Below are 19,543 nucleotides of genomic sequence, written 5' to 3' on the forward strand. Positions count from 1 at the left end.
AACACATGCGAGTTATCTTTCAGAAGCATTTTGCAAATGATTAATTAATGCAGCCTGCTTGGCACACAGGTGGTCGCAGAGGAAAAGATGGCTGTTCATCCCTCTGCCAGTGACAGAGCACTGTGATATATGAACAAGCCATGCAGTTCACCTTTTAGCTAAGAAAAGTATATGTTTAATCTTTCAAGGGAAGTAGGCGAGAGAGAACAGTGTTAGGGAGGGTCTAAGAATTAGTGATAGGGCCATTAGGTAATATTTAAACAGCAGATAAGACCTGTGCAAGTGGGGGTTACATCTGAGCAATGGGCAGGCAAGTCTCCTTGGTTTCTTTTCCTGTCTGGTGCTGGATCACACCAGCAACTCAGTGTCGATTTAGCTGGAGTATTTCACTTAACTGTTTAAATCTGCATTAACCTCTTGCCTCACCAGGGCGGGGGTGTGGGTAGCGCAGCAGCAGCTGCTGGAGGCTGAAGCTTTGCTGCGGTTGCCACCAGGAAATGGCTAACACAGAACAAAGCCGTTTCCTTGAAAAGTGAGGTTGAGATTAATGCTTAAGGCTTGAGGATTTATGAAGCTTTGCTCATAACAGTGAGAGAGATCCCTGGAGGAAAGGTGTCAGAGAAGAGCAAACCAGAGTTAGAGTGATTTAAGAAATGAAAAAAAGAAGGAAAAAAAAAGCCTGCCGAGGCCATCATCACCCTCGCTGGGTGCGGCCACACCTTGCCGCGCTTTCCCGAAATGACCTTTGGTTTGTGCTCCCGACAATAGAGCCGAGTTTCCTGCTCAAGTGCTGGGACCCGCGAGGATCAACAGGAACCGCTGACTCCGCAGTCTGCAGAAACGGGAAATGGGAGAAACAAACAGCTTCTCAGTTAACACAAGAGCTGTCAACACCGGGCAGCCTCGGGAAGATGAGAAGACGAACTCCAATAACCAAGAGATTTATTTAAGATCTTACAGGGAGGCACAGAAACAGCTTGAAGCTGATTCAGCACAAATAACCCAGTTCAGGAAAAAAAAACAGCTAGTTTCCTTTCTCTCCTACTCTTGATTTCGTTTTGCAACATTCGATTTCCTTTCAGCAAGTTGCCCACCAAGACTGAGAGTCCGTTATGTGTTGGCTTTCAATAACACGTTCCTGGTTACACTGCATCACCCAGACACCGGCAAAGCTCGGGGCGTGTTATCGCAAGGTGATTCTCGCTTCTCATCTGTGTAATTGTGCTAATTTTAAATGGTGTTAAACAGAAATAAACTGGAAGAGTGCTCTGAGAGTCCTGTGCTTTTTCGGGCTGCTGCTCTGCTCCCCCGCCACAGCTGTGCCCACCTGGGGACCTGTGGTCCTGCTCGGTGGAGCCACGGCAAGAAACAGCTTTTTGTGGCTGGTCCGGTAGAGCAGCTTCCCAGAGGCGTGTGCTTCCCACAGCTACACCACTTTTTTTAAGGGAACCGAAACAACAAAACGTCAGAGCTCGCTGGTGGCTTGAAACCACAATGGACTTTTTTCTTTTTGCTCTGCCCTTGTTGTGCAATCCTATAACCGGCAGCGGCCCCACCGTGCGCTGCTCACGCCGTAACGTACTGTGATTTGTCACATGCCAGTAAGGCCCTCACACACCAGTAAAACCCTGTGGGGAGGTGGGCCGGATCTGGAGATGGTGCGAGTCAGCTCCCCTCTAAGCAGGGGGGCTTCCTGCCTTACACCACGGCGCTCAGATACACGGCTCTGACCACAGCGATGGGGCAGATGAGGACTTCAGATACTCTGGCTCACAGGAGGGTCTGCTACCCTGTTTTGTACCCTAAAGTCACCCACCGTTCTTATTACCCTATTTTAAAATAAAATAAAGAAATAAATTAATGCCTTCCACTCTGCTGTCCCACTGGTTTGTGCTGAGCTGCCCTAGCAGGGAAAGCATCTCCTCTCCCCCATGTGCCCAAAAGATGAACCCGTCTCTTTGTGTCGCTGCAGAGATATAGAGAAAAGTTGCCTTTAATGATTGTGCCCCTTTTGGGTAAGGAAGTGTGGCTAAGCAGGACAGGATCAAGGTTAATTTGGTTTTGGCCTCACTGGGGGAACAGTCATTTAAATAATTTGCCCAAGTATTACGTCCGTCTCCGAAATCACAACGAAGAACAAGGCCCAGAGCAAAATAAATGAGCAAAACAACACGCGTGTGCCCAGCAGCCCAAGGGACCGGCATGCCCCTCTTCCCTGCAGCCTCAGTTCGTGAGCACTTTCCCTGCATTTGGGACTGCTGAGCACTGAGAGCACTGGGGGCACACGGAGGTCTCGGTAAGCACCCTGGCCCCCCACGCTGGCATCCTGGAGGGGCCGCCGTGATTTATGGAGCAGCTGTCAGGCTATGGCTGTGAGATGCAGCCCTGAGCATCACACGCTGCAGACCACGCCAGCTCCACCGCGAGGAACGACACGTCATGCAGCCTGACACGCTCCTCAGCTGTTTACCTGCCTTCCCGCCACCAAAACCCAACAAACTTGTTTTGAAGAAACGGTTTCTTATGTAACAGGAATGACACGGTCAAAGGGCGGCTCTCCCTGCATGGGGCTGGCTTACAAACAGCGGTGTTCACACAGCTGAAAAGAGACCCTAAAAATATCAAGTCAAGCAAATAAGCCTATATGCCGTACCAGTTATATACCAAAGGATGAGAGATGAAGGCAATACCTTCTCAAAAACATCAGAAATTCCCCCGAGGCCAACCTAGTGCACTGTGGGATGCCGCTGCAGCCAGCACCCAGCCACCACCTTGTGAACGGCTGTGCAAAAGCCTCATCCAGCCGTAGCCTTCGTTCAGACATCTCACCCTGAGAAATGCCCTTGTCCGTGAGCTGGCACCACTGCCTCTGCTACATGTCAGCCCCACGGCACCACTGCGCCCGCTGCCTTCTGCCAGGCTCCAACGGGGATGAGGTTTCCTACACAGGGAGAGAAATCCCAGCCCTGTTTCAGGTGTGCCATCACTTCCATGAAATATGTAGGGGAAAGGGTTTCTGAGATGAGCCAGTGAACTTTTCTTCTAACAGACTTCAAAGTCATCGGTGTTTCTAGACACTTGATTTCAAAGGCTCCCATCCCACAGAAAGGAGTTTCTTGACAGCCCCTTGTGGGTCTGTATTACATCTTTTCCTTCTTGAAGCTGTGTTTGGATGGGAGAGGTGGGCATTTACTGGCTTTCAGCTGCAAATCAGTTCTTTGTTATGTCTGGCCCATCTGTGCTTTCTTTACATCAAGCTGTTTTCACTTCCCGCTAAAAACAAAAGGCCATCCTATGTGCCACCACACCAAATATCAACCCTCCGAGAAACAGGAGGCACATCAGTGACTCACATACCACTGGCAGCTTGCCCAATGCTGTGCAGCCATCACAAAGTCAGGAGGGTGACTTTATAATTCCAGCTCTTGTTTCTTGTAAAAAACATCATCTAAAATGACAGCAAGCGCAGGTAAGCATGTCCCAGCGCCTGTCAGCCAGCGACACGCCATGCAGGCACTGCACTGCCACGGGGAGGATCCAGCCGCAGGAGGGAGGCCGTAAATCATAAATGGCACATGATATGGGCCAACTCACTTCCCTATGGTTTGCTCAAGGCCAAGGTCACCACAACCTTGAATAATAACACAGCACTGTGTCAGGAGCATCTGCTGGCTAACAGCAAGCAGATCCATCCTTCCACGTCTTTTTGCTCACCACAAGCGTACCCCATCCCTTGCTTCTGCTTGTCCAAGAACACCCCATCACTCCACCTCTTCTTCCTCAGGACAAGCACAACCTGTCCATCTCTCCTGGTCCACCACAAGCACAGCTCACCCTCCCATCCCTCCTTGCCTAGCACAAGCCCATTTCACCCCTCTGCCGCCTTCTTGCCCAGAAGATGCAAACCCCATCCTTCCGTGTCTGCTGGCCCACCACACACCCATCCCACGCGTCCATCTCCATTCCCTAAGCACATCCCATCCCTCCACCTCTTCTCCCCCAAGCATGCCCCATCCCTCCATCTCCTCTTCCCAAAGCACACCCCATCACTCCACTTCTCCTGGCCCACCACAAGCCCATCCCACGCCTCTAGCTCTTCCCCTCAAGCACATCCCATCCCTCCATCTCCTCTTCCCCCCAGGCACACCCCATCCCTCCACCTCTTCTCCCCCAAGCACGCCCCATCCCTCCATCCCCTCCTGTTCCAGCACACCCCATCCCGCCGTTCCTTCTCCCCCCGCAGAGGAGGCGCTGTCCCCGGCGCCCGGCCCCCGCCCCGGCCCCGGCCCCGGCCCCGCCTGCCCGGGCCGCGCTCCGGCACGCCGCCGTCTGCCCGGCGCGGCGGGGGCGGGATTCCCGCGCCGTTTCCGCACGTCACGGCGCGGGAAAAGCCCCGCTGCCGCCGCTTCTCTTAGAGCCGCGCTCCGCCCCACCTGCCCGCACTCCATCGCAGCCGCCGAGCCGTGCCGTGCCGTGCCACTGCCAGTCGCCGCGATGATGCCCGGCAAGACCCTGCGCAAGGCCGCGCCGCCCGCCGCTCCCGCAGGTACCGGGGGGTGAAGGGAACGGGGTGGGGGACGCGGGGGGGGGGGGACACACACACGCTTCTGCGCTCGGACCGCTGAACCCCCATCCCCGGCACCAGCACCCGGGGCGGGGGCAGCGCCCGCTGTGCCGCGGGCGGCGGGACGGGGCTGCGGCCGCCCGTGTGAACGCGAGGTGGGTACAGCCGCTGCTCGTAGTGAGGGGGGGTTAATATTGAGAGGAAAAAAGGGGAAAAATTTTTTTAAAAATACTATATTGGAAGATGTCGTTACAACGCAGAGGGGCTGTGGGCGGTCAGGCGGCGGTGCGGGTGGGTGACGGCCGTGCGTGTGCCCCGCAGAGCGCGAGGCGGCGGCGGAGTGCGCCCTGCTGCTGCGCAGGGTCGGCGACAAGTGGGACCTGCGGCAGAAGATCCTGAACCTCCTCACAAAGCTCTTCTGCCCGGAAACGTGAGCTGCCCTCGGACGCGGTGCGCTGAGGAGCGGGGGAAGACCTTGGCTGCGTGGGTTTGGAACGAGAGACTTCACTGACACTGGGAGATGAAGAGAGCTCTTTGCGTTGTATTTGATGCCTGTAGCCGCTGAAGGATGGCTGTCACGACACGATTTCTTTGGAGAATGCTACAGCACTATTGCCGTATGAATGCCAGGTGGAAAAAAAAAAAGGTAGCGATGGGGAGAGCACCTCACCATGCGATGGGGAGAATTGGGGCAAGACAGAACTTGCCTTTCAGCCTGGTCCAAGGGGACTTCCAGGAGCCTGGTTTCCCTAGTCACCCTCTGGTCCTCATGTCCTGTACCTGCGTTTCACTGAGGAGCTCGGACCACCTTCGGGAAGAAGCCAAAAAAAAGTGTCAGTGTCTCTGAACTTGGGATCGTATATCACAAGGCAAAAGCCAGTTGCTCGGTTTCTGGCTGCTCTTATTTTCTAAAGCCTGGATTCTGCTGGACAGGGATCTGGTGGTGGGATTATTTCATTTGTTAAGTAAACCGCTATCTTTATTGAAAGGTTATTTGTTACAGAATGTTGCTTTGTGGACTAAAAATTACATTTCTATGAATTAACACGATGTTGCATAGTTCTAGTCTATATTTTATGTATATGTATATATTTGCATATATATAATATATATAAAAATATAAATATGTGCACCCCATATGTATGAAATGAGTATTTCACAGAAGTATTAATTGAATGCTACTTGTTAGACTCAAAAAGTAGTATGAAAAAATGTTCAAAACATGCATAAAAATACATTATATTAACTAAAAGAAAGCATGATGTTTTCTGATAATAAAGGAAACACTTCGTGCAATACAGAGGGGAGCATAATTTAGTATAGCATTATATAAGATATATATATGAATATATATTACATAAATACAGATATTGAGGTATGTGTCTTTGGTGGAAGGATTCTTTCAACATTACAAAGAATTTCTTGAGAACAGTACAATACTGTGTCTTTATAAGTAACAAAATAACTCTTCAATAGAAGTAGATCTTCAAGTCAAATCCGAACTGAATCTCAAGTTTTCTTGAGAATGTTATTTGTTCAAAGAAAGCAACTACCTGTCTTTGAAGAAATAATATCAATAGAGTTAAATGTTACAGTCAGTACAAGAAAGTAGCCTTGCATTTTTGAATGTTTAACTATACTTACGAGTTAAGGTTCTTCCCTTTACTTTATTTCCATCTCATTTCATGGCAACCTCATTCCAGTTCCGGAATGATGAAGCTACTGTAGCAGATCCAGTGGATGGTGATGCATTGTGCCCATCTCACTGAGGGCTTATTACCCTTGGCTGGCTTCAGAAGAGCTGAATTAAGCATGCTGATTGCTGTCAAGGCAAACAGTAACTCTGCTGGTCAATTCATGTCAGACATGAGCCTAAACAGTATTTTTTCATGGGTGCAAGCTAGCAAGAAAATGGCTGGAGCTCATCATGTTTTGAAGCAACCTCTTAGGTCAATGGTCAGAGTTCCTTCTCTTAACTAACCTTGTATGTGAGTACATTTGCATTGTATAAGGCTGTATAGTTGCACTTTTTGAATTCTGTGTCTGTTCAAATTATGTTTTTTCCTGCCTTTTAGTGAATTCTTGTTTGTATTTATAATTATTTTTTTGGTTAGCTCTTCTGAATCTGCCTTTGCAAAATTGTCATTACATAGCTCTGGTCACTCTGTCACAACCAACTGTGTATGGCTGTTACTTGTTGTCACTGATTTCACTAAGCAGAAGCTGACTGACTTTGCCTGCTTTCTGCATGGAAGACTTAACCTCGTCCCAGTAGCGTTATTGGGAGCTTTGCCATTGGCTTGAGCCACATGGACGGTTCCCTCCTCCTCTAAGCCAGCTAATACCTTTTCAGTGAGAACTTTATGTTTCAAGAACAGTTGTTATTCATCTTAGTACTGCAAAGTAAAGTGTTTTGCTGACATGTACAGAGGTCATTTTTTCAGGTATTAAAAAGTAAATGCAAGGAGTTTCTGCTCAGCTAAACACCATCTCCCAGGCTAGCACCACGTGCAACTGGGCAAAGCTGTTCATCGAAGGCAGCCCTGACTTCAACCGAAGGGCTCCCGCTGTATGTCCTGGGCTTGATGGAGTCTTGGAGTCTTCATCAAGGACACTAAATAATGATCGTGCCTATCTGGGACTCTCAGGAAAATTCAGCATTAGCTCTCACATTAGTAGCTGAAATGTATTTGAATAAAAGTGTAATGGTTAATGTATGCTGCTTTGAAATTCAATAGGAAACGAGGTGCGGGCTTCATAGAGCCTGCCCAGTTCTTCAGGCAGTGGCACACATCAATGTTATGAAAAAAAGTATTACCATAAATGAATTGTCATGGGGATATCTGAGTTAAGTATTAGCGCAGTATTTTTCTGTCTAGAACTGCAAAGACTATTTGCTTTCTGTGAAATGTTTTTATGTTGCTCTGAGCATTGTCAAGACTGCTACCAATCACTGGGAGCTCAGGAAAAAGACCTAGGTCCAAGCAATCAGTGCCAGTGTATGACCGCAAGAGCTTGCTGATGTCCTCCCTAGGATTCCTTTTGTTGCTTCTGCAAAGGATCTGCTATATGACTGTATCAATGGGAGTTTGTTTTTCTTAAGGCCTGTTCTGGATATGGGCTAGATGTTTTGCTCTATGCCTCAAGCATGTATGTCTTGAATTCTTGCTGAGATAATAAATACAAAGCTTTTGCAAGAAAAAATGAGTCATTGTTGTTATAACTCATGGGTTTTTTTGCAGATTCTGAATGCGTGATTGTATTATGCAAATTCCTTCCATACTTCCAAGTCAGCAGGCACACACCAGGGCAACAGCAGAGTGCCAGTAGGTGTGCATTGGGAGATTAGGCTTGTGCTTCTGTGTTTAAGAGGAACAAGACATAACCATACCCTTGAACTTCAAAATGGGAAACTGAGACACCTGTCCTAATATTTTCTAGTAACTACTGCCCACAGAATAGTTGGGTGGTGTCAGGGGCTCCGTTACCTCTACCAGAGCTGTTGCAGTTTTGAGGAAGAGAGTCCTTGGGGGTCAGGGAAGGATAACGGTCCAGGTTAAGGGTTTTGTCTTGGATGCAGGCAGAAAGGAATACAGCGTTTTGCCAAGGTCAGATTTTGACTTTCTCCAAAGTTTGAAGCTGGAGTTTTAGAAAACGGGGACATGATACTGCTTACCACAAGGGAATAGCAAAGGGATAGTGCAGAGCTAATGCCTCCTCCCTAAATCTGGGACCCAAAGATGTGTCTGTGGAGAGGAGAGCCCGACATCCTCACCTGCTATGCCATGCACATCAGCAGGCTTTCCCCTGACTCATCGTGCTACTTCTCCCCAGCTTCACGGGCAGGGTGCACCATGCCTGGGGCATGTGGTCCCACTGAGAGAAGGACTAAGAACTTCCTGGCCAAAGGCTCTGGTTTCTATTAAATGAAAAAAGAAAACAAAGGGAAGCAATTCCCTGTCCTTTCCCTGTTAGGTACCAGCAGAGGATTGGAAGAGCTTTCCAGGGGGCATCAGTGAAGCGGTCCTGAGAAGGCCCATCAGGCTGGTGCCAAGTGCTACCACAGGTGCTGCACAGTGCATTTTTGCACAGCTCCACCAGCAAATTACACTCGTAAGACTCATCAGCCTTGTGAAAACATCCAGACACACTCACCGTCTGCCTGCCGGAGCCTGGCCCCTCTCCAGCCAGATCACTGTCGGAGCACGATGCTTGTGACCTGCTCCTCCCTAAATGGCAGGGGAAAAAAAATCCCATCACTGGGGCATGGCGTTGCTGTCTGAAGGCACCTGACTCACCCACAAGCACCTGATATCAAAAAAACCAAACCCACCTGCCGAAGCAAACTGCCCAAGTTGCCGCCCTGTAGCATTCTCTATTAACCACGGCCTGTGGGCACCTGCCAGAGCAACAAGTGCAGCCCCAGGTCATGTCCGCTGCCCCGGGTCTCGTCCGCACTGTGCTCGCCCAGGAAAAAAACAGCCTGTGCCCTCGGCCAGCGCAGGCTCTCGCACCTGAGACAGGATGCACAAATGGCATTTCCTGAAGAAATTGCTAGACAACAGACACAATCTCCCTCCACCTCTCTCCCGCTACCCTGCAGGATGTTTTTTTAAGTAATCTGAAAAACAATGTCTCATATGCTGCTCATTATTTTTAGCACATGCTGCTGGAAGGGACTAATTTTATCATTTTCCTCCTGTCGACACGAGATGGTGCGAAGGCATGACGTGCATCCATAGAGGTACAAAGAGGCTGGACAGGAAGGGCTGGGTATACGATGTGTTGTCTATCAGTCTGGCAGGGTTTTCCATGAAGCAGGTGACTGTCTGATGGCGGGACTGTCAATGAGAAAGAGTCCCAAAAGCTGTTACAGCTGTAAACAAGGGTCTTTACACAAGTGCGTCACTATATTGTCTGGACAATGACGTAAGAAAGCGGCCACGCCAAGGCTGCCCTCCCTTTTAACGCATGGTCTCTTTGCAATGCAAATCTCGCCAGCCCTCCAAAAGCACGGAGCCAGGTGTCGATCCTTGAGCAGCAGGAGATATCCCATGAAACAGCAACGACCTCAAATAAAACTGTTTCATCCATTTCATCTTACAGGGGCTTTGGTGACATTCCCTCCTCCCCATGAAAGGACGGTGGGAGCATCATCTGGCTCAGCTCCTCCAGCTCCTCCGTGCCACTGCCACCACTTGAAGGGCCAAGGCACCTTTCTGCAGGGGACAGGCCAGCTTGCAAACCTCGACAAAACCAGTTGCTTTCAGCAGCACTGAATAAGGCCAGTGAAGGGGCCTTGGAGCTGCCGTCAGGATGGCAGCACTCCTGTGTTACCACCATGACACCGCTGCAGCGCCCAGCCCGGGGGCTCAGAGCGGAGGATGGCACCAGAATGGCACCTATCACCAGGCTTTTGTGCTTTTGGGCCTTTCCCTGCTTTATCACGCTCTGCCCAGGTCAAGGTACCATGTTTGCGCCTCCTTCCTCAGCTCCTGGGATCCGAGCCGGGATCGCAGCCGCCTTTGCCACCTGCTGCGTGGCAGCGATTAAGGGCAGATTTCTGCTTGCAGCTTCCCCTTCGTGCTCCCAAAAGGGATGTGACCGAGCCATGTCAATTACATGAGGCCACATCCAGGTCCCTCCTGCCCAGGATTAGGAATTAGGGAGGAAATTTTTGATGAAAGCAGCTGGGCTTTCCCCAGCACCGCCATAGCATCAGCAGCACGTCAAGGAAATGCCTTTGCTAGATAGGGAAAAATCCAAAGAACTACAGCTTCAGGTAACTTGTTTGCTTAGCACAACCGTATCAGACTGATTCAGTCGCACAGCGAGGTGAGGCCAGCGCCTACGGGACTATCAATGGAAAGGCGAAAAGGTTCTGGTTTTAGTACTGGCTAACTTCAGAAAATACCCTGACTGCCAGAAAACATCCTGCTAGTCACAGCTTCACACACTGCGGGATGGAAGGGAAACTTTTTTTTCGGGAAAGATGTTTATTTGCATCAAATGTCTTTCTTATGATCATTTAATGGGGGATTTTATATTTTTAAAAGGAAAAAAGCTTTATAAATTATTGCAGTCATCATTAATTTGTGAAGTCTTTTAGCTGAGCCAAGAGCTTTGAGGACCACGACTACATGGAAAGAGCAAGACCCGGCTGGCTTTTTCCATAAAGGCAAAGTCTGAAATGGGCTTTTGCTAAGAGCCAGTGATGGCAGTCCAGTGTCAGCCATAATCCTTGACAAGGAGAAATGACACAATATCACCTTTACCAGGAGCAGCAGGGATCAGCCCTAGATAACGCAGCATCACTTGCTTTCCGGGCACTTACTGATACGGGGGGTGCTGCACACAGGGTGGAAGTGCTGAAGAGCACTTATACGACACTATGTTGCATAGGAAAGAAAAAAAAAAATCACCAAACTGCTGGACCAAAGCTTTGAATCTCCCAGGCCAGGGCAAGGGGAGGGCAAGGGGCTGGCAGCGTGGAGGTAGCGGGGTGGAGATGCCCCCACGGCGATGGCTGGCTCTGGGGCTGAGCCTGCGTGGCCCTGGGCACCGGGAAGTGCAGCTCAGGGCCATGGCCTGGGCTGGTTTTGCTTCTCCTTGTCATCGCAGTCACACACTGTCCTGCGGCATCACTTCCCTGAATGCACAGGCATCGCACCCAGCCACCGCATGCCCTGCTCCTGCCTGGCCACCGGCTCTGGGAAGGGTCATGGGGAACCACCCCCTCAGGGACTCTCCTTCACACCACCCCTGCATGGGGACAGAGACGGCGACCATCAGCCTCTGGTCAAATGTGGTAAAAGTGGCAGTTTTGACACATTCCAGGAAACATAGATGAGATTTTGGAGCTGTAAACAGCCACACCAGAGACACACAGGCCCTATTCAGACATTAAGTTGTGCTGAGTGATGCTAAGAGGGAACAGGAGAGCAGCAAAGACGTAAAAAATGAGAAATAAACCATAACTTTTCAGGTAGAATGATAAACCTGACTGCAAACAACAGAGTAGGTGTCTCTACTTCTCTCATTTAGATCTGAGCTCTATATATTAACAATACGTGAATAAAAAAAGCTGTGCCTGAAACTGCGAACTTCTGCCTTTTGTGCCAAGTTCCGCATTTGCTGATGCCTCAAGGCCTTCAGAAAAAGCTCAGTCCCCAAAAGGCAACAGAGTTAGGTAAAACTTAAATGTAACTTTCTACTGCTTCACACATCTTAGTGGATAAATGAAGTCGCATGTACTAATCCATTTATGGATTAAATCCATTGTGTCTTCTCTCTTGTATTCCTCTTTATGTAGCCACTGTCTGGGGAAATCAAGATTTTAATTAAAGATGTTCAAGACTGGTTGTGTAAGAGGCACACTGCTCTGAGGCTTGAGCCCTGTTGACCCCAGCTCATGCCATGTGTTAGGAGAAAGCAGAAGGACAGACAGAAGGATGGATACAGGGGAGTCACTGAAAGAGGGGAGAGGGCTGGGCTAGCCCAGCACTGAGGACAGCAGGGGGGAGTGGAAAGCAGATATATTCATGGCTAAAAATGTCTTTTTGCTTTTCCTCATGCAGCCTTAGGGGAGAAGCCAGGCCCCAGCTGTGGACAGATGTGCCAGAGCAAGCTCAAGGTGTCCGTGTGTGCTGCCCCACACCTCCCCGTCCATCTCGTCCCACACTACTGGCTTTACGCCTTGCACAAACTCATCTGTGCAATGACACAGGCTCCATAAAGTGCTGGTGTCACATCACAGCTGTTTGCAAGGGAGAGGGACATGGGGAGAAGGGGTCCAAATGCAGACAGGAGACTGGGATACCACAAAGCTCCTCCTTTTCCCCTCCAGCCCAGGAAAGGGCCCCGGCACCCGTGGGGCAGGCTGGGAGCCCGATGTGCTGGCCTTTCCCGTGGGGTGAGTCAGCAGAAGTGCCGGGGCTTTTCCCTCCTTCACGTGACTCTTGCTCACTCGCACCCTCATGGCGTGGCACCCAGAGAAGGAAAGCGAAAGCAAACACAGCAGCTTTTGGGGCACAAACTCGGCGATGAAGGAAATGTCTTCCACACCACGGGCACAGGAAAGCAAACACCTTCCTCTGCTTGCAGAAGAGCCCACCTAGCCCTTTGGGGCAGCACTGTGCACCAGAGGAAACAGCAAGGTTTGCAAGGCATGGCATGTGTGTACACAGAGGAGAAGGCAGGACTGCGTCGTGCCATGAGCCGGGTGGGAGTTTCCAGCTGTGCTACTGCTGCGAGCGCCCAAGCCAGCACTCAAACACAGAGCAACGCACATGGGCTTGCAATGTGGGTATAAACGCTTAACCCACAAGCTCCTTCCTCCAGCTCAGCCTACCCTGCAGCGACTAGCTGACATGTCCGTGCGCTGCCAGGCAGTGCGGTATTTTGGGCGCCTCTGACATTCCCCATGTCAGAGCAGCTGAGAGGAGGGCGCCTGGACCATGCTTTCTGGGCTGACGCATGTTTCTCAGAGGCAGGCTTGCTTCGAGCTGCCATGCAGCAACAGTGAAGCCAGCTGTGTCTGTAAAAACGTGGACCACTTGACGCAAACTTTCCCAGTTTGGACGCTGTGGCATCCACCTCCCAATATGAGCTTCACCATAGGTCCACTCCATCCACAGAGAAGTTATCTCCAGCCCAGCCCACACTGCTGTCTCAGTGGGATTTTGGAGGGGAGTTTATGCCCAGGGTAGGTGGAAGACAAGAACAAATACCAGTTTAGCACTAGTTATATATACATATTCCCTGCTCATACAACCTGTTCCCTTATAGCACAGGGGCTGGGCAGGAGGTACAGTTTATAGGCGATGCACTCCAGACTGCTGCTTGTGATGAAAACTCTACATTTGATCTTTGCCATCCACATTTTCCTTCCAAAGGGGCAGGAAAAAACAAAGCACATCTTCCAAGATACAAGGCAGGCCCTACAAAACACCTTCTAACACTTCTTCACAGAATCACAGAATCACAGAATGTTAGGGATTGGAAGGGACCTCGAAAGATCATCTAGTCCAATCCCCCTGCCGGGGCAGGATTGCCTAGACCATATCACACAGGAACGTGTCCAGGCGGGTTTTGAATGTCTCCAGAGAAGGAGACTCCACAACCTCTCTGGGCAGCCTGTTCCAGTGTTCGGTCACCCTCACTGTAAAGAAGTTTTTCCTCATATTTAAGTGGAACCTCCTGTGTTCCAGCTTGCACCCGTTGCCCCTTGTCCTGTCAATGGATGTCACTGAGAAGAGCCTGGCTCCATCCTCATGACACTTGCCCTTTACATATTTATAAACATCAATGAGGTCACCCCTCAGTCTCCTCTTCTCCAAGCTAAAGAGACCCAGCTCCCTCAGCCTCTCCTCATAAGGGAGATGTTCCACTCCCTTAATCATCTTCGTGGCTCTGCGCTGGACTCTCTCTAGCAGTTCCCTGTCCTTCTTGAACGGAGGGGCCTAGAACTGGACACAATACTCCAGATGCGGCCTCACCAGGGCAGAGTAGAGGGGGAGGAGAACCTCTCTCGACCTGCTGACCACACCCCTTCTAATACACCCCAGGATGCCATTGGCCTTCTTGGCCACAAGGGCACATTGCTGGCTCATGGTCATCCTGCTGTCCACTAGGACCCCCACGTCCCTTTCCCCTACGCTGCTCTCCAACAGGTCTGTCCCCAACTTGTACTGGTACATGGGGTTGTTCTTGCCCAGATGCAGGACTCTGCACTTGCCCTTGTTATATTTCATTAAATTTCTCCTCGCCCAACTCTCCAGCCTGTCCAGGTCCCTCTGAATGGCTGCGCAGCATTCCGGCACGTCAGCCACTCCTCCCAGTTTTGTATCATCAGCGAACTTGCTGACAGCGCACTCTAATCCCTCATCCAAGTCATTAATGAATATATTGAATAGAACTGGTCCCAGTACCAACCCTTGGGGGACTCCGCTAGACACAGGCCTCCAACTGGACTCTGTCCCATTGACCACCACTCTCTGGCTTCTTTCCTTCAGCCAGTTCACAATCCACCTCACTACCCGATCATCCGGACCACACTTCCCCAGTTTAGCTACGAGGATGCTGTGGGAGACCGTGTCAAACGCTTTACTGAAATCGAGATAGACCACATCCACAGCTTTACCATCATCTATCCACCGGGTAACATCCTCATAAAAGGCTATCAAGTTGGTTGAGCAAGACTTCCCGTTGGTGAAGCCATGCTGAGTGCCCCTAATGATCCCCCTATCCTTGATGTGCCTAGAGACAGCACAAAGGACAAGTTGTTCCATCACCTTTCCGGGGATGGAGGTGAGGCTGACCGGTCTATAGTTACCCGGGTCCTCCTTCTTGCCCTTTTTGAAGACTGGAGTGACATTCGCTTTCCTCCAGTCCTCAGGCACCTCTCCCATTGCCCACGACTTAGCAGAGATGATGGAGAGTGGCCTAGCAATGACTTCCGCCAGCTCCCTCAGCACCCACGGGTGCATCCCATCAGGGCCCATGGATTTATGGACGTCCAGATTGCCTAATTGGTCCCTGACCCAGCCCTCATCAACCAAGACAGATTCCTCCTCTATCCTGACTTCTTCTGAGGCCTCAGGGGTCCAGGGCTCCTCAGGACAGCCTCCAACAGTATAGACAGAGGCAAAGAATGCATTTAAAATTCTTAAATGCATTAACCCTCTTGACACTGAATGACAGTTTTTAGAGAGTGGTATTTTACCAGCTTAGATTTAAAGCTTAGATGGTATTTAACAGCTTAGATGTACATCTGGACAGCATTAACACTTAGGTCTTTGACTGTGCTCTTGAGGACAACCTCATCCCTGCAATGCAATTCCAACTGTGGACCAGACAGACATTGCTGTAATAGAAAAAATATCTAGAGGAGTACTAAGGATACCATTTATTTTCAAAATCACTAAAAAAACCCAAACAAAACAGTTTATGGCAATACAGATTTACATAACAGAGACAGCAAACTGAAAAATGTACAATCTATTTCATGTTATTGCACTCACTTTTTTATAATATACAAGGCATATTAAACAGTTTTCATTAAAAGAAGTTTTATTTATATAAATAAAAGTGTAAATATACAATATCATACAATAAGTGTATCAGCCTAACACACAAAATCTACCTAGAGTGGGATCCCAGTTTCTCACATGATCTAGTCTACTCCTAATCAATATTTCCACGTATACATTTATATGCCCTAAATGTAGAAGCAGGTAAATATCCCCATCTGGGAACAGTTCCTTCAGATTTTGACAAGAACCACTGCAGAACATTAACTAGGGTTAATTTTAAGTGAGAATCATTAGAAAATATGTTTATTAATACTTTTCTGCCCTCATTTTTTCTTTTAGCAAGAAAATGATCAGATATTGCTCCCTCCCTAATTTAGGCATAATCTCACAGTTTTTAATACAGATGCAATCCCCACAGAAATTGGAAAGAGCTTCCAGGTACACAAGGCTGCAGAATATGCAACAGCAGTGTTGCACCAGAGCCCACTCTCATATCCAGGATGCGCACCCTGAGCTGCCCCAGGCCTAGAAGCAGCAAAGCCCTCCACCAGACCTTCTCCATCTAGGAGCAAATTCACCTTATCTGGAATGCCTTCAGGTCCCTGATAAAGAGTTGTGGACCAAGTCTGTAATTTTACCCTGATTTTTTGGTCTTCCAAGATGCAGCTGCGAGTCTCTGGAGAGTCACCGCTTTCCTGGAGCTTGGCCAACCCTCCAGCATGGCGAAGAATCACCGTGGGGACTGATATGCAAACAGCAAGGCCAAAAATGCTCATGAACCTACTGAATACTGATGAACTAATGCAACGCCCTCTGGCATTTTGGTGCGACCAGGCTCTCAGAAAAAGAATATTTACTTTGCCAGGTTGTGCAACCAAAGGTTCACTACATCTGTTTAGTCTATCCATCCTGTTTGTAATAAAGCAGACCCATGTTGCATAAATCCTGGGGCTTTTATGGGGAATGTCACCCCCACAGAGATGTCAGGAAATGCTACTGTAATCATATCAACACTGGTAGCATCAGTAAAGATGTTTCTTGTTCTTTCACAAAAAAAAAGTATTTTCAGGAACAGAAACAATCAGGGTTAAATACTATTCTTTTTCTTGCTGTAATGTTAGTAGAGAAGTGTTATCATTCTAACCCATAGCAACTATCAGACTTAAAACATCAAACCTATCTTTTAAATTATAGCCACTATTGAATCACACACAAAAATCCCCACCTCTCCTTGCTGTTACTCAGCCAAACACATATCTACGTGCATGTAAAATAAAATACTGAACAGTATTCGATTATTGAAAATTGAAAGCCTTCTAAATCACTCACAATGAACAGTATCTGCAAATAAGCATCTGAAAATATTCACTACATATCATCTTAAGACACCTCAAATTAAGTGTAATTTACAAAATGAAGATTTTACCTTTGAGCTCACACTGGTTTAGGAGCGAGGGAGACATACGCCTCCCTGCATTGGAACCTCCAAAATTTTAAACTGTAGACTGAAAAAAAACGCCATTTCCTAAAACACAATTGTGATTCACCACATTAAAGTAGCAAAAACTCAGTACTGCACTTGTATGTATTATATGTATACAGGTATGTATTCACTATGCTGCGTTAAATTCCACATGCATTTTATGTATCTATTATACACACTATTACAATCAGATTTTGGTCATTTCTGAACAAGGCCTCGCCATTTAATTGTCATTGCCAAATGTCTTCTCCCTGTTTTTCAGCAAATATGCGGGGGTAACCTCTCTTATCCCAGCACAGGCCTGCAACCTCAGTGTGGTCCTCCAGCCCCAAGTGCTGCATCCTCCTGAAGCCTCTCCCACCACGGAGGTGACCGGAGGCAAGGACCAGTCCCAACAGAGTGGCTGAGCTTTGGGGTCACAGGGGACCCAACTCCATAGTCATTTCACAGCACTGAACCTGAATCAGTTTCAACAGAAATCCTACAGGCAAAGCAGCTGTAGGACTATGTGCAGTATTGCCTTTCCTGTAACCAAAAGCTGCATCTCTCCCTGGATTCACATGCTATTATGTCACTGAAAAAGAATTAAATCTATTAATTTTTAGGCAAACATTGCACAGCTTTTCTGCTCGCCTGGTCTTGGGTTCCCTTGCAGAACTGAATTTTCCTCTGCAAATCACAAGTTGCATTCTAATGAAGCCGTCACAGAAATGAACCAAAGCGAGTGCTCCACTAACCTGGAAGCAATTGCTTCAAGCACTGTTGAATAAATGTAAAAAAAATGAACAATAGTATGATCTGGGCGTAGGACCAAGCGACAAGCCCAGACCTTTTTGTGACAGCTACGCAGTGCCTTGGCTCACTATAAACGTAGCCAGCACTTCAGATCTGGACCGGCTCCAGGCTGAGAGCTCTTCACCCCGGGCACGCTGGCTGCAAGCAGTCTCCAGCCTAACGCGACAAACAACCTGAGTGAGCACTCTGGAACAAACAACTTGTTCTCAGCTGATAAGGACACTGGCCCATTTCCTCCTGTATCTCTTTTATGTTGTTTAGCTATATCACATATAGGAAGAGAAATAAGAGTCTAATCTTTTGCACCCATACACTCTCCTCCCAACACAGCAGACTATAAATAACACTCAGCAGCATGGCCTGCTACCGATACCTCTACTGTGAGTGGAGGTGAGAATATCCAAACGAAGCGCCTGTAGCATTGCAACGCTCTCAGTTTGCCGAGAAACCATGATTTCTCCCATCTCCGCAAACAGTTTTCAGTTTCACCACCCAGAACCCCCAGAATCAGCATGTTCCTGATGCAGCCAAGCGTACTTGTATCTTCCACGCACATCCCCACCCACTCTCACACGAGCAAAAATAAATACTGGACAGGAGAAGACAAAAAAGAGCAATTAAAAGCGACCACAAATATGGCCAGTTCAGATTTAATCTGTTATAATCCCCATCTTTAGACCACCATTTTCCAGCTTGAGTGTTTCAAGTCGGGTGGCCTTAAACCTCTTGCAGCCGAATAAAAGCAGCCCGGCTTTCAGACATACTTAGCGATAGCTGAAGTCTGTGGGATCTGCAAAGTGCTCAGCACCTGAAATTATCCCCTTTTTAAAAATATACATATTTCAAAGGTGCCTAACACTAGAAGCCTAAATTTGAAAATTTAGACCCCGATTTTTACCGCTCCCATTTTAATCACAACAACTCAGCCTACACCTTGGTAGACACTCACCTATTACTTGGACATTATTTTCTTGCTCACAGATTTCTACTGCATTAATGCCCAGTGCTTTCAGATACGAGTTGCATCTAAGAGCAGATTCAGTTGTGGTGGATGCTGAGTTAGTTCATCAGTTTTAAGAGAATTTTTCAGCTTTGCAATAAAATGCTCATGTTTTAGGCATAAAAGTTGTGCAAAATTATACTCTTTTGTCATGCGCTTTTAGCAAAACTGCACTTAGAAGAATAAAGTGAGATTGTTCCAGACATTCTCTTATTACAACAAAAAAAAGGACCAGACCCTAAGTAAGTGTCCTGCAGTCTTATTACAGCTAAGTGATACAGTACAGTCTAAATACCCATCCTTGTCAACAGGATGGCAACCAACAAGTTACACTCCCAATGCTCTGCAGATACTAAAAATATCAGGGACAGGCACAGTGTTATTTACCTCAGTCAAAATACTTTAAACTAAACCCAGGAGAGGTCTTAAAGTTCCATTAAAACTGCCACATAATACAAAAATGTCTCTAACATTTGGCTTCCTTTATCCTTGATAATCAGGTGAGATTTTACGATGCTCATCACATGCTTGCTCAGTGGTTCTCCAAGGCTCTTAGCACCACTCTGTAGAGCATTAAGACACTTCTGTGTGGCTTTAGAACCAAAGACAGCTTCTAGCCAGTTTTAAATGTTTTGTCTTAGCAAGTGTGATTAAATGTAGTGCTTCCA

The 19,543-nt window shown here is 48.2% G+C and overlaps 1 protein-coding gene across 1 annotated transcript; it reads left to right on the plus strand.

Moving 5' to 3' along the window:
• The first annotated feature begins 4,468 nt into the window (after positions 1 to 4,468).
• On the plus strand, positions 4,469 to 5,185 carry LOC137676840 (phorbol-12-myristate-13-acetate-induced protein 1-like). Its single transcript, XM_068423907.1, has 2 exons — positions 4,469 to 4,546; positions 4,886 to 5,185. Exons 1-2 carry the CDS (start codon positions 4,495 to 4,497, stop codon positions 4,996 to 4,998), a joined length of 165 nt encoding a protein of 54 aa, XP_068280008.1. The 5' UTR covers positions 4,469 to 4,494; the 3' UTR covers positions 4,999 to 5,185.
• Positions 5,186 to 19,543: the final 14,358 nt, after the last annotated feature.

Source organism: Nyctibius grandis, chromosome Z (genome assembly GCF_013368605.1).
Source record: "Nyctibius grandis isolate bNycGra1 chromosome Z, bNycGra1.pri, whole genome shotgun sequence".
Taxonomy (NCBI): domain Eukaryota; kingdom Metazoa; phylum Chordata; class Aves; order Nyctibiiformes; family Nyctibiidae; genus Nyctibius; species Nyctibius grandis.